The sequence below is a fragment of the Paroedura picta genome, chromosome 12 (genome assembly GCF_049243985.1).
Source record: "Paroedura picta isolate Pp20150507F chromosome 12, Ppicta_v3.0, whole genome shotgun sequence".
In the NCBI taxonomy this organism is placed as follows: Eukaryota; Metazoa; Chordata; class Lepidosauria; order Squamata; family Gekkonidae; genus Paroedura; species Paroedura picta.
Window position 1 is genome coordinate 7,156,128 of NC_135380.1, and position 15,857 is coordinate 7,171,984.

Sequence of the window (15,857 nt, forward strand, 5' to 3'; positions counted from 1 at the left end):
GACCACGACCCTAATGTGAGACAGTAAACTAATTACAATTAGCTAATACATGTCCAGTCAGGGCATGCATTGGGGTTGCACAGTCTAATCAGGCTCAAAACAAAGCGTGGTTTTGTGTTATGTCTGAACCAAATCACAGGGTCATCCCGTGCAGCGTTCCTTTGCCCTCACTCCAATTAATTGGCCGCCGCGTGCGGAGCTTGCGGAAACGCTGACCGCGGTGTTGGCAGATCATGCGCCTCTTTTTCCGATGCGGCTGCGGAGGCCTGAGCATCGCCGGCCGCAAATCCCCCCAAATGCCTAGTTAGACCCTTGCGGACATGGCAAACTGCAAAGCATTGCACGATTGAATCCCTGCTTGTGAAAACAGCCCAAGCTGGCAGTCTTCCTGAAGGGCTCGGAGGGCTGGTAACCTTCAGATCTGTGAGCCCTTGGGATGAGTTTTCCAGACTGTTGACTAAAACAGTTCCCGGGATGGTAATGCTCTTCCGGGCTCTAAGGCATGCTTTCTCCCTGGGGTTTCTTGATGGCCCTGGAAGGATTTCCTGAATGGCCCACATGGCCAATGAGGAGCCTGGAGAGGGTGGGAAGGGGAGGAGCCTCCTTTGGCCCTATGCACCGCTATGCTTCCCCCCTTCCAAAATGGCCAATGATGGGCCAGGAGGGGGTGGGAAGGGGAGGGGTCCCCAGGTGGGCGTGTCCACAGTTCTGCTTCTCAACCACATTCTGCCTGATTGTGCCACTTCTGGGGTTCCTCGAAGCCTGAAGAATGTTTCAGGGGTTTATCAATGGGAAAATAGTTGAGAAAGGCTGCATTAGAGGAACACGAGTGCTGACCAGCTGTTACTTCCTTGAACCCTCTAATACCAGTTCATCGAGATTCTCTGTTGAAAACTCTCTCCGCTAAACCGTGCAAAGAATAATTCAGAGGCCCTCTGCTAAAAAATGAATGTTGTGTGCTCTCCTTCCATAGCTGAGTGGCAGATTCTCTCTCTCTCTCTCCTGACACCCCCCACCAGCACATTTGTTTGTACAAGTGGCCCTTGCTGCACAAGACCGGGCTGTAGAAATCGTTTCGAAATGGGGAGCAGAATAAAAATCACATCAAACGAGAAAGAGGGGTGGTGGTGGCGGAAATAGAAGAGGAGGCAAATGTCTCCATTTGGGGAAGTCATATTTCTCAACCGTTTTCTCTTTGTTGCCAAAGCTGCTTAACATGACAAATGGCGACTTGAATAAAAGAGGCGCATGAGGAGATGGAGAGAGGGTGTAAAAGGAATAATGGCTCTCTAACCTGACATGTTTTCTGACATGTTCACCCAGCAGTGAATAGCTGCAGATTCTGCGAAAGTGCACACTTGTGTCTCTCACAAACACCTCCAAAGGGTCTGAGCAGATCATTGTGAACGGGGTTCTTCTGTCCATCAGCGATAACGGAGGAGGAGGGAATGCATTCAGACAGGGTTCATAAGGAACAGGCCAGGACCCTGACAGGTGAAAAAAACAGTCTAGCCCAGGATAATCAACAGCTGTTGGGAGAGCTTTGGGGGTGGGGTAGAAAAATAATCCTCACACTAGAATTCAGTGGAATTCCCATTGTTGTTGTTGTTATGTGCGAAGTCGTGTCCGACCCATCGCGACCCCATGGACAATGATCCTCCAGGCCTTCCTGTCCTCTACCATTCCCCGGAGTCCATTTAAGTTTGCACCTACTGCTTCAGTGACTCCATCCAGCCACCTCATTCTCTGTCGTCCCCTTCTTCTTTTGCCCTCGATCGCTCCCAGCATTAGGCTCTTCTCCAGGGAGTCCTTCCTTCTCATGAGGTGGCCAAAATATTTGAGTTTCATCTTCAGGATCTGGCCTTCTAAAGAGCAGTCAGGGTTGATCTCCTTTAGGACTGACCGGTTTGTTCGCCTTGCAGTCCAAGGGACTCGCAAGAGTCTTCTCCAGCACCAGAGTTCAAAAGCCTCAATTCTTTGACGCTCAGCCTTCCTTATGGTCCAACTTTCGCAGCCATACATTGCAACTGGGAATACCATAGCCTTGACTAAACGCACTTTTGTTGGCAGGGTGATGTCTCTGCTTTTTAGGATGCTGTCTAGATTTGCCATAGCTTTCCTCCCCAGGAGCAAGCGTCTTTTAATTTCTTTGCTGCAGTCCCCATCTGCAGTGATCTTGGAGCCCAGGAAAATAAAATCTGTCACTATCTCCATTTCTTCCCCATCTATTTGCCAGGAGGAATTCCCATTATGGAATTATTATTCCCATTAGAATTCCCCAAACTCTCCAGGTACATAAGGGAATATGGGTTTGAAAGATCAGGCCCAGAGTTTAGCAGGCAACAGAGAGCAGCTGGGTAGGCCATTCAGTTGCTTTTGCATCTGGGGGGGGCCAAACTGTGGCTCTCCAGATGTCCATGGACTGCAATTCCCATGAACCCCTGAATGTGCTGACAAGGGCTTATGGGAATCGTAGTCCATGGACATCTGGAGAGCCACAGTTTGGCCACCCTGACAGCCCATTGGCTGTTGTCAAGAGCCAAGAATTCACTGAGTTCTTCAGAAGCAGTCCTAACAAAGGTCATTGTCCCTGTATGGTTAGACAGCCCTCATGCCCATTTACACCTCCGCACAGCTGTCACCACTTCTATCCATCTGTTGTTACACCTCTCAGCGTTTCATATAGCCGGAGGGGGATATCTGAGTTGTGAGTTGACACTTCCTACTTAGATGTCTGTGTGTCCCTTTGGTGTCTGCCTATGAACTGAGCTGATCTTGCACTCAGTTCTTGGAGTCACGTCACAAAAGAGACACAAAAAGCAGGCAGTGTAATATATCCAACATCACCCAATTAAAAGATTCATCCAAATGGACCAGCACGCACATGCACAGATACACATACACATTTTAAAAAAAGGAATGTTAGTGGTTCTGTTTGCCAAAGACGTCAATTTAATAACCTGATAATGGCCCCTGGACATGCAATCTTCTCTTGAAACATTTTTTTTAATGTTGCCTATTGTCAAGGCTGAAGAGCCTCTTGTGGCGCAGAGTGGTAAGGCATGCTGTCTGAAGCTGTCTGCCCATGAGGTTGGGAGTTCGATCCCAGCAGCCGGCTCAAGGTTGACTCAGCCTTCCATCCTTCCGAGGTCAGTAAAATGAGTACCCAGCTTGCTGGGGGGTAAACGGTAATGACTGGGGAAGGCACTGGCAAACCACCCCGTATTGAGTCTGCCATGAAAACGCTGGAGGGCGTCACCCCAAGGGTCAGACATGACCCGGTGCTTGCACAGGGGATACCTTTACCTTTTTATTGTCAAGGCTGCTAGCACAGTGTTCAAGGTGAACATTGACCAAAAAGACCCAAACAAACATGGAGGCAACCCAATGAGGAGCTTGTGTGTGATCCAAGTAAGTTCTGCTCTTCATGTTGAAGACCTCGGCATGCCTAGCATAGATCTGGCTGCAGCTGCCTTTATCCACAGCTTAGCCCTTACCTACAGGCTATAAAAAACAGAGCACCCTGGATTGGAACCCCTGAATCAGGTCCCCAGCCGATCCTCTCCTCTGTGCAAGTCCTGGTGCACTTGTCAAACGCCACCCCAAGCTGAAGCGAAGAAATCCAGCGCTCAAGCTGACAGCCCGGCCTGCGCGACACGTTGAAGGGTCCGTTCTCCCTCAAGGCAACACCAGACTTTAAAACAGACGGAAAACATGTGTGTTAACAGATTTGAGTACATAACAACACAGCTCCATTCTAGCACTACGGACCACGAGCTAATTGCCCGCAGGGGCTGAGAAGGTATGTCTGGCTTCTCTGTGCCGTCACACAATTAGCGAGCTTGCCGAATTGTCAACTGTCCCCTGGTCTCCTCTCCCATCAGCATCTGACGCTTGTGCGTGCAGCCACAGGGAGACGTTGGATCCTAGTGGGACCGGGAGCTGTGATCTAGAAGGGGTGGTTCAATCGTCTCTTCTTTTTCGTGACAAATCATGATCCCCGTAAACTATTGTTGTTTCTAAGGGAACAAAGGTGCCATACTGAAGCGGCGTGCAGCGACTCACAAAAGCTCCTCCCCTGTCACAAATTTTGTTTCGTCTTTAAGGTGCTACTGGGCTCTCGTTCTTTCCCACCTCCTGCCCTGGCTCGCCCAGGCAACCCTGATCCCGTCAGATCTCAGACATTAAGGAGGGTCGGGCCTGTCTGTCACTTGGAAGGGTGGCCTCTAAGGCATCTGCTGTCAGTTGTAGCTTGGCATCCAGATGTTTTCCGCCAAGGTAACACTTCTGGAGGAAAAGGAACATGTTCTTAGTTTTCTTGGGAGCTTGTTTTCATTGCATTCTATTTTATCTTGCTTAATCATCCCGGCAATAATCGCTCTTGGCAGGCACGTGTGTGTGGATGTAGGGGGGTGGGCTTTGTCTTATATCACTAGGCAGAGTCCTGCCAACAGGACTGGAAAATAAGCCACTGCTGCACTCTATAGCATTATACTCCACTGAGGTCCCTCTCTTTTCCTGGCTCCCAAAGGCTCCAGGCATTTCCCAACCCTGCCCTGTGCACAAAGACCTAAGACACCAACTGCACGTTGCACACAGATGCAGACCTTATTCCGTTCTGAACGGACTGAAGAGCAGCTTTGGGGAGACGGCGCAGCTGAACTGGGGAGCATCTGGAAGGTGCTTAACCTATTTCCTGCTCGTGATTTCCTTTAGAAACCCAGTGCTTCTTCAAGCTGCTCTTCTCCCTCGCCTCCAAGAAGTTCCAGAGACGTTTTTAGAAAGTTAAATATACATTGCGAAGTTCCGCACAGGAGAAGCGGGGAGGGAGGGAGGGAGGGAGGAGCTGGGGAGGGAGCAGGAGAGAAACAGCTGTTGGCAGAAAGGCGAAAAACATACACCCATCATTCCTCTGCCGAAAATGACAGATCTGAAGGCTGCTTTAGGAAGTTGCTCTGAAGAGGTTGCTTGGTCTTACCAGCAGCTCTGGTGCGAGGCCCTAGCAGGAGCAGCCAGACGGGAGGAGGGGGGCGGGGGGCAGAGGGGCACCCCACAATGGAAAGGCGTGTCACTTTGAGGGTAAAGGGGAGAGGAGACAAGCTATGGCTCTGATCCTGGGGGGGGGGGGAAGGCACCATATGGGGCCCCCTGGAAGTGTGGGGCCCATAATACATACTACATGGATAAACCAGCCCTGATGGGTATATTTAGGCCTTCTGCCCCCTTTTAATTTGTATGGCTTGTTTGGGGAGGGGAAGATCTGTCCATAACAAACAAGACCTTTTCGGGTTAACGTTTCTGAGAATGCAGAATGGTGTTGTTAAACATGTGGGTTCAGAGGTGGGCAGTGATCACATAGGCAGTGATTCGAGCTCTTTATTAAGACCCCCGCATGGTACAAGCAGAACTGAGAACTGACCCGCATAAAGGATCTTCCTGCTAACGCACACTATTGATCAGTTTCATTTTAAACTGACTGGATCCGGCAGACCAGATCTGGCCGCGCACTGGTCAATTTTGTGCTGGCCGGGATCCCGCCCCGGACCTCAAGCTTGGTCCTCGGCAGGTGTACAAACACAACAGGTGTGCTGCTTCGTTTTTTAAATGTGTTTGTGGGATTTCAAAGGTATCTGGAGGAAAGGAGGGAGCATAGGTAGAACATACAGTTGCCAACCTTCAGGTGGGGCCTGGATATCTCCCAGAATTCCAACTGATCTCTGGGCTACACAGATCAATATATGTGGAGAGAACGGCAGCTTTGAGGGGTGAGTTCTCAGAGGGGTCCCTCCCCAAACACCGACTCTCCTGGCTCCATCCCCCCCAACATCCAGGTGTTTCCCAACCTAGCTGCAGGGAGCAAAAAGAGACAGCAAGCATGTCCTAAGCAACCAAGGATCAGGTATCTTCTAGAGAGATTACTGTTAATGATAGTCATCACAATGGCATGTTGTGCTTGATGTTGTGTAAGTTAAAAGTGCAAAAACATGCAAATGTCTTTCAACAGCTTAGCATCTGACAAAATACAATCATTAAGATTGCTCCCTCCGCCTCCCATTCCTTCCCTAAAAACTGTAATTGCAATATAGGTTAAAAGGGGATCAAAGACCTTCGCCCCCCCCCTCCCAACTCCTTATTTATGAATAAAGCAAAAAAATGTGACTTTACAGGTGCCCAATTATATTTGATCATAGTCTTGATTCTCATCCATAGGGAAGAACTGGTAGAAGGTGGAAGTATGTGGGCACACTTGCTAGTAGCGACCATGTGATTTTGGAATTTGCAATCGCGGGAAAGAGAAAACCTTTACGTAGTCGGACGTGTAGACTGGACTTTAGGAAAGCTGATTTTCACAGACTTAAAGGCAGGGTGGGCAGAGTCCCGTGGTCTTGGGCCTCAAGCTTGGTCCTCGGAGGATCCACATACACAACAGGTGGGATCTAAGTTTGCCCATGCCTACCATGGTGTTTCCTGGAAATTTGGAAATGGAGCTGGACAAAGCAGGGTTTGGTGATGGGCATAATGCTATGGAGAGCAAACTCCAGAGCAGCCATTTTCTCCCAGGGGAACTGATCTCTGTCGCTTAGAAGCCAGTTGTAATTCCAGATCCATCCCACTTTTTAAAAGAAAATAGCTCCATCCAAGAATAACATTCCAAACAGGAGAACAAAATCTCACCCCAGTGGCACCAACCAATTTTTGTGAAAGGTATGTGCTTTGACGTGCATGTACACTTCTTCAGATACTATTCATAGCATCTCTGGAAGTGTTCACGCATGCAAAAGCTTCACTCTCAAATAAGACTTGGTTGGTCTTGAAGCTGCCCCTGGACACCAACTTTATTCTGCTGCTTCAGACCAATGCGACTCCCCACCTGGATCTAATTCCAAACAGAAGGGAACGGGAGAGGTAGCGTGCAGCACTGAGACCCCCAGGACAGTGCGCAATGGTGAAGTCATAATGTTCAGCTCTGCCCTGTCTGAATAGCGCTGCCAAAGGTTAGCCAGCTCCCCCGCCCCCCAGCAACGGTTGGCTTTTCTTGTTTCTAGCAATAACAGCACGCATTCTTTCCTCTCCTTGCTCTCGGTTGGGATTATGCTGCCTTTTCAATTATAGCAGGATCCTCCGATAGGGCAGCGGGCTGCTGCATAACTGGCTTGCGTTCACCTGGGGAGTAAGAAACCAGTGGGAATTCTGACTGCTCATATCCTGTTTACGAGAGAGCTCATCGCCTTGGCTGTGCTGTAACCTACTTTCCCCCTGAACCCCCTCTATGGGGAAGAGTCTCCGTGCTGTGGGGTGGTGTAGCTGTCGCTGCCGTCCCCTTTGCAACCCCTGCGGAACAAATACCGTCTCTGCCGGGAAGAGGCGTCTGAAAGCAAAACATCTCTCTCCACACCTTCCTGATGTGTGCCAGATGGCTCCATGTCATGGTCCCAACATTTCTCTCTGAACTTGCAGAAAGGATGAGCAGAAATTTACCAAGGGATTTCCCCCCCCCCCCCCCCCCCCCCACGACCACCACCATCTCTGAGCTGGTAAAGGGAGAGAGGAAATTAGCTGCTGTTAAAAACAAAACAAGAAACACCTCTTAGTCACACAGCTGCTTCAGGTACAAGATCCTGCCTGGTGGCCAGCCATGAGCTAGGGGATATCTGCAGCACACAATGAGCTGATGATGCAATCATCTCTTTCTCCCCTGGAAACCTTGGGAACTTTACTTTTGGGGCTGGGCAGCGGGCTTGCCAACTGTAGGTTGGGAGGTTCCTGAAGAATTGAGGGGGAAATTGGCAAGGGGGGAGTCTGGGGAGGGGAAGGGATCGCAACAATGTTTTCATGTCAGTCTAGGGCTCCCGTTGCTCCTAGATTCTATGGTATACCATAGAGTCCTCCTCAACAGTTGTTTCCTCCAGGGGAGATTGATCTCCGCAGTGTGGCGATTACCTGCAATTTGAATAGATCTCCAGGCCCCATTTAAAGGTTGGCAACCCTGGAGGGAGGACAGAAAGGGCTGTCTTGCAACCCCCCCCCCCAACCAAAATGGTGGTAGAAAGTACTGTCAGACCAAAGGCCACTGGTGGCAACTCCGTCTTGATTTATGTGCAGGTAGATTTCTGGTGGACTTGAGACCTACGCTGGCCATGGCAATTGGACCTCAAGGATTGTGTGTTCACAATGCAGAATGAAAATACAGAACACGGATGCCATGCTAATAGGGAGAGGTCTGCTTCATAACATGCCCCCCCCCATCTTTCCCCTTTCATGCCCTACCACCAGATAGGGTTTTAGATAGGGTTGCTGGCCACTGCCAATATATTCCTGTACACTTTGAAGAGAACATGGCAGTACATTTTATTTCCACTGATACACGGGCGTGTCGGTTTGCATTCCTGTTACAATGCCGACTGCCATTAAAAAAAAAAATTATGATCTGGAAATGTAGAGAGGGGGCAAGTGCGAGGGCAGGCAAAACACTACCGAGACTGTTGCATGTTTTTAGAATCATAGAGTCATAAAATAATAAAGTTGGGAGGTAACTCCTGGGTCATCTAGTCCAACCCCCTGCTTGCACTGTGCAGGACACCCACTTCTTTCAGACAGGTTCTCTCTGTACACCGGGATAAGAAACAGGAAGCGGATTCTCCCACTTTCTGTTATCGCGGGGCAAAGGGGACAGAAACTTGCACCAACCCCTGGAGAGCCATAGGTTGCTTCCTACATCATGAGGAAGGAGCATTAAAACCTACAAATAATGAGAGGCCAGGCAGGGGGAAATTCCTGGTGCAGAAATGGCCAGAGTCAGCAATCTTCCTTGCACCCCAAAGCACCCGTCCCTCTCTTTATTATTTTCTGATTTTCTCTATCTCCCTGTACTGACTTGCTCTGCCCCGGGTTCCCCCCACTCACTTCTCTCCTTGTTTTATCACACTGATGCTTTCAGGTTCATTCACAAGGTACCATTCCCCTCTGTTTCCTCCTGTACACAACTGCTGTGTGCCCTGATCTCACTTTGCAGTAAATATTATCTGGTCAAATGAACAACCGAGTAGAACCCTGTCTCCCTGGAGCCTGATTTCCTCACTCCCCTTCCATTATTGGTTTTAATTAGCTCCCATCTGTAATTACTGGTCATTTAGGAAACATTCACTGGAACGGAGTTGTAGACGGATCATGGAATCAGAGTCCCCTTGCTTTCCCTTTGCGACCCAAGAGCCTGCAGAATTGTTTTCCCCAAAGGTACCGATACAGCCTGAGTTCTCTGCATTTCCTTGCTTGGCAAAAATCAAGTTTGAAATCACCTGGGGATTGCCAGTGGGCTGTAAAAACAGCATCCTTGATGAAATGTTGGTGCATTTATGTCCTTGCAGAGCTGCAAATAGATACGAGAGAAACAGAGCTGGTTAATATATTCTTTTCTGGAGGCAAGGGGTAGGGGTGGGGAAATTGATTGCCTAGAAATAAGGAAGGATCAGAGACCTCCAGGCCAAATTCTTGGTGCCAAGGTTCCATCCTAAAACTTTACAAGGGTGTTCTAGGGTCACCAACCTCCTGGTGGTCACTGGAGATCAGCTGATGTTTCCATTGGTCTCCAGGTGTCAGAGCTCTGTTCACCTGAGAAAATAGATGCTTTGGAAGGTTGACATTCTCTTCCATTGCAGTACCTTCCCTCCCCAGACCTTGCCATCCTCAGGCTCACCCCCTCCCCCCCCAAAAAAGAACTTCTTTTCATTACATGTTTATGTGCCATCAAGGCACATCCAAATTATGAAGATAGAGACCAACTGAGGTTGAGAGAACCCTGATATTACTGAAGAAAAAGAGCTGGTTCTTATATGCTGTTTTTCCCTACCCGAAGGAGTCTCCAAGCGGCTTACATTCGCCTTCCCTTTCCTCTCCCCACAACAGACACCCTGTGAGGTGGGTGAGGCTGAGAGAGACCTGATATTACTGAAGAAGAAGAATTGGTTCTTATATGCCTCTTTTCTCTACCCGAAGGAGTCTCAAAGAGGCTTACATTTGCCTTCCCTTTCCTCTCCCCACAACAGACCCCCTGTGAGGGAGGTGAGGCTGACTGAGCCCTAGTACTGGCATGACAGAGTATGGTCCCACCATCTCCCATGCCAGCACTACATTTTTTTTTTAAGCAATGGTAGTAAGACAGTAAAGACTATATATATATATATAAGATAGAGAAATGAGAAAATAAAAGCTTTAGGTGCCATGGCTTCGTGATTTAGTGCAAACATAAAAAGGCAAGAAAGGTGTTAAAAATATAAGCATAGTAAGAAAAGGTTCATTTGATAGATCTGTAAGGAGAGCCTGAGTTTCCCGAAAAGCTGGCCAAGGAAAAACTGGAGGTGATTTTTTTTCTTTCTTACAACAAAAAAAAGAAGAAACGAAGCGAGATTTTAATGTGGAATGCGGTGGGTAGCCATAAATCCAAGTAAATGCAGCCAGCTTTAGAGAGAAGCTTTCCTTGGAAAGGACATTTAGGTGGGGAGAAAATGTACTTGGCTGGCATGTCCCCCCCCCCCCTCCTGCTTTTTTCTGTGTGTCTTAAAGGTATTTTTCTGTTCCCATCAAAACACTTTCCCCCCCCCCGCCCCATCCAGCTCATCCCTTCTGAGTCATCCAGCGTAGAGTTCACACTCCACCCCTATATTTATGTGATTATGATCATATTTAGCAGCCTCATTGTTGCTTTTTCAGCGGGGGATCTCCAGGCAGTTTCCTGACGATGATGATGGGGAGGACAATAATAATATCTGGAACTTTTTTTAATATATATAAAAAAAAACAAGTTACCATAGAAACCACAGAAATAAAATCCGGATCCTTTAATACTATAAGGCAGGAGGCACCCTTCCCATCACTTTTATTAGCTGCAGTTAGAGTGTTGATGACAAAGGACTTTCAAAGGTGGAAAGGTGCATGCTCACCTGGGGAGCCAGGTAGGCAAATGCTGAACTCTCCCTGGGAACGACACACAAGGTGATTGGGGAGCAGCTCCACAGCTCAAGAAATGCATGGTCTTCTTGGGCCAGTTATGATCCCTCAGCCCCCCTGCTTTCCTTTAGACTGCTTCTTGTGACAGCCTAGGTTCAAAATCCCCATTTTGATGGGGAGCTGGCTGGGTTCCTTGGGCCAGCCACAAACACTCACAGGGTTGTTGTGAAGATAAAATGGAGAAGCGGTGAACAAAGACAAAAATGAACAAGAAGAAGAGTTGGTTCTTCTATACCACTTTTCTTTACCCGAAGGAGTCTCAAAGCGGCTTACATTCACCTTCCCTTCCTCTCCCCGCAACAGACACCCTGTGAGGCAGGTGGAGCTGAGAGAACTCTTGGAGAACTTTGACTGGCCCAAGGGCACTTAGTGGTTTTGTAAGCTGTTTTGTAAGCTGCCCCATAGGGAAGAAAGAGCCTCTTGTGGTGCAGAGTGGTAAGGCAGCAGACATGCAGTCGGAAAGCTCTGCCCATGAGGCTGGGAGTTCAATCCCAGCAGCTGGCTCAAGGTTGACTCAGCCTTTCATCCTTCCGAGGTCGGTAAAATGAGTACCCAGCTTTCTGGGGGGTAAGCGGTAATGACCTTTACCTTTACCTTTAGGGAAGAAAAGTGGGGTGTAAATAAAAGGTGTTTCTTAGCTCCTCCCATTTTCCTTGACCTTCTTCTTTCTCAGGCTTCTGCCTCTCTCTCTAAGAATCCCCAGTTTCCTCTGTGTTCCCAAAGGACATCCTTAGGTATGTTACTGCCCCCTCTCTGCCATTCTCCATTAGTTTGATGGAGACTTTTCACCTTAATGGGGATCTTAAGCCATTCGCATTGTCCCCCATCACCTTCATTTTATCCTCACACGACAGCCATGAAGTGCTGTGAGTCCTCCGTACAGGCCACCTCATTGCTGCCAAACCCCTTGGCTCACAGCCTGCCATTATTGCCTATTAACTGTTTACAGGATTCACGTAGAATTGGGGCCAGTCCGTGAACACAGGGAACCTAGCTTGAACTCCGTCAGGGTAGGGTCGCCAACTCTGATATAGGAAATCACTGGCTGTTTGGGGGTGGGAGCTGGGGGAGGTGATGTTTGGGGAGATGAGGAAGGGGAGATGATGGCTCTACCTCTCCCCCCCGCCCCCACACTCATTTTCTCCAAGCGAACTGCTCTCTGTTGCCTGGAGATGAGCTATAATTCCAGGGGATCTCTGGGTCCCATCTGGAGGTTGGCATCCTTAGGAGGCAGGCAGTGGCAAACTACCTCTGTTCATCTATTGCTTGGAAACTCCTTTGTCAACTGGACAGTCCACCATCAATAATTCCCTGCTCAGGATACCTTACCGATGAACAGGGCTCTGCCCCAAGGAGCTCACAATGTAAAATTCAACCTACGGGCATCAGTAGGCGTTGGCAGGAGAAGGATGAAGGCAGGGACAAAGGGAGGAAGCTCGCATATTGACATCTACGAAAAGTGACCAGCCTTACTCTCTGCTAAGAGCATGAGCTCTGAACCCTCTCTGCCGTGACCCAGCGTGTGCAGGAATGAGGCTCCCCTCCCTTAGCAGAGAAGGAAAGTCCCAGGACATCTATTGTACTGCACAGAACTGGCTCCTCTGGAGCCTCCAATGGACCTGGCATTATTATTCCCCCCATGGAGCCCAGGAGAAGTGAGGGGGTTGTGTCTTGACCCTCTGCAATCTACATCCTTCCCTGTAGTGCAAGATTTCATTACTCTAATTATAGTCCTGGCTGGCATTTGGGAACCCGCTCTTAATTGGTCACCAGAGTCTCCAGCTGCCAATGCCTGGTCTCTGCTGAAGTCCTTTTTAATAGCAGGGAAGCATTTCACATTTTGGGGGGGGGGGATAGAGAGAGAACATAAGAAATAGTTATTGGCAAGAGAGGGAGAGAGTCAAGCAAACAGCCTGGGTGGGAAGTGTTGGAATTAATTCACACACAAACAGAAAGAGAGAAAGAGAGAGACTCAAAATTAGCAGCCAGAAACATGTGAAAATGTGTGTTGGGGGGGGGGGGGAGGGACTGCAGATGGATTGGAGGTGGGGGAAGATGGGGTGCAACGTGGAGAGGGGGAAGAGAAAGTAGTAAAGTAGTAAAACAGCAAAAAAAAAAAAAACACCCTCCCTGTTCTCTCTTGCACAGACCCGCTCTGTGGGTTCAAAGGAAGCCAGGATCATTTGGGAGTTCATTTGCCATTTGATTAGGATCTCAGCATGGTGGTACAAGAGGAAGAACTGAACTGAGAAACCCCTGAGAACCCCAACTTATATACAACAGCAAACTATGGGTCTTCTCGCCAGTGTGCACCATTGGTCAATATCAGTTTAACCCAGGGGTAGTCAAACTGCGGCCCTCCAGATGTCCATGGACTCCAATTCCCAGGAGCCCCTGCCAGCATTCGCTGGCAGGGGCTCCTGGGAATTGTAGTCCATGGACATCTGGAGGGCCGCAGTTTGACTACCCCTGGTTTAACCTGACTGGATCCTGCATCCGGGATCTAGCCACGCATTGGTCAGTTACACGGCCTGCTTCGATCCTGCCACAGACCTCAATCTTGGTCTTCCTCAGAGCCACAAACCCAACAACAAATAGATTAATGTAAGCCATTCTGGGGCCCCACTAGGGAAAAAAAGGAATGAATTAAACAATGAATTAATTAATCAATGCATTAATTAATCAATTAATTAAATTAACAACGGTCATTCCAGCTCTCCAGGGCTCACCCAGAGGTTGGCAACACAAACCTCCGCTATCTTTGCATTTCTTTCTGTCCCAGAAAGCTGGCTCATCCCCTTCCAAGGCAAACATGCGCTCGGACAGGGTCGTTTGCTGTGTGAATCTCACTTCCCTGCTCTTATAGCTGTTTAGCCAGCGTTTCTGAAACATGCACTGTTTGTCAACAGCTTCTTATCCCGAGGGGTAAACACCAATCTGCCCCAGCAGACCAGAATATGTTTTACAGCAAGCTACTGAAGACTGCTTTCGGGTCCTACTGTACCTGGGGGGGGGGGGTGACCTCTCTGCGTCATTCTGAACTGCCACATCCCATTGGGCAGAATTGGTGTGTCTTTTGCCTTTCCAGGAGTTGATTTAGTGCCCATCTGAGAAGCTGAACCTATTTTTAATTGTTAGCACATATGTTCATCTTTCTATTTTCTCTCTCTCTCTTTGGGGTGCTCCTCCCTTCAAAATGTGTTGCAGCGCTAACTCTGGGGCTCACCTTAGAAATTTATTTTCTCCTCTGCTTACAAACCCCGCTGCTGCCCATTAATTACCAGCCAGGTAATATTGTCCCCCAATTCTTTCTAAGCTGCAGTTTGGCTTGGTTGTAGAATGGCTGCTAGCTGCTGAAGAGAGAAATAAAAAAGGACTCCTGTTTCTTTAAGAGCTACACCTGGAAGGGAATTCTTTACAGGTGCAGCTTGTCCTGCCAGGGGGAGAAATGCTACACCTGGGGAAAGGCCCCATCTGGAAAGGTGGGTCTGGTTAACCTCCTCCCTTCCAGGCTGTTTTCACTGTAGCTGTTCCACCACTTCTGCTTTCCCTCTGCTGCGTCTCTCTTCGTCTTTCACACATTCTCACAAATTGGGTCTCTAAGGACCCTTCCATTTTTAATACTCTAAAGCCTCTAGCTGTGTCAGGAAGTTGTGGTAGCTGCATTTATTTTTATTTGTGTGTTTTTTTCCCTCCCACAATTGTGCGCTGTGTCGGCACTCTCTGTTTTGTACCATGGTTTGGGGCCTAGCACTTTACTAGGGATCTGGCAGAGAAAAGAAACCGACCCACAAAAGGGGGAGAGTTATCGAACAAAGTCCTGATTATGCAAGTCCTTTTGTGTGCATGTTTTTCAAAACCTCTCCCGGCTGATCCTGCAGACTTTACACAGGTTTGGGGGAGGGAAAGGAAGGAAGCTTGGGGAAATAGCTGCAGAGATTCATAGAATCATAGTTGGAAGGGGTCTCCTGGGTCATCTAGTCCAACCCCCTGCACAGTGCAGGAACTCACAACTACCTGGCCACCTACAGTGAACCCAGTTTCATGCCCAAGTGATCCCCCCATCACCACCAAAAATCTCCAGAATCCAGCCTGTCCTGGGGGAAATTCACCTACCATCCCACAGGGGTGATTAGCAGTTCCTTGTTTATGCAAGGAAGGGCCACAAGAGACAAACACTGGCACATCCCTTCCTGCCCACATATTCACTTAACTTCTGCCTCCTCTCTTATGTCAGTCTCTTGCAAAATCCCTCCCTGCAACCCTGTGAAATCCAGCAGCACCTCTAAGACCAATGAAGTTTTATTAAGGTGTATGCCAGAGGTAGTCAAACTGTGGCCCTCCATCTGCAGAGACATGCAACTTTCAATGATCTTCGTCAGGAGGGACACATCAATGTGATTTCTATAGCCAGTTGTGAAGGGAAGTCCAACCTAGCTGTTGATGGTCTCAGGTGGAGTGTCCAGAAGCTGTGAGAAATGCAGATGTTTTCCGGGGGCCAGCAGCTGGCAACCCTAATTTAGAGGCCCCCAGCGAGTCACAAAGCAGCCCTGGCTAGAGCCAGATGGGCAAAAAAAGCAGCGAAGGCGCCCTAGGACATCAGCGCAGAGTGGATGAGGCCAGATGGCAAAGCGCAAGTCCAAGCAACCTCAGCAGGCGTGGAGACTGTATTTTATGTAGCACCTTCCCTCTCACTCCCCTTCAGCCGTCATTCTGTATAGATGCTTTTTTGGAGCGGGAGGTGCAAGCTGGCAAAGAGGGCATCTGCTTTTCGAATGCAAAAAAAAAGGGTCTTGCTTGCTGTTGCTGATTTCGGTTGACTTTCACCCTGGGTGTGTGTGTGTGTGTCTGTT

General features: G+C 48.8%; 1 protein-coding gene across 8 annotated transcripts in view; it reads left to right on the forward strand.

Annotated features, from left to right (window-relative positions):
* The window catches only part of OPCML (opioid binding protein/cell adhesion molecule like), a 696,918-nt gene that overhangs the window by 344,133 nt on the left and 336,928 nt on the right, over positions 1–15,857 (forward strand). The window contains exon 1 of one of the 8 annotated variants that reach the window (XM_077307207.1): positions 14,437–14,486. The exons of the other annotated variants lie outside the window; for them this stretch is intronic. Coding sequence (XP_077163322.1) covers positions 14,453–14,486 — 34 coding nt within the window. The 5' untranslated portion in view covers positions 14,437–14,452. Of the gene's footprint in view, positions 1–14,436; positions 14,487–15,857 lie in introns of those variants that run through there. 8 annotated transcript variants of the gene reach the window in all.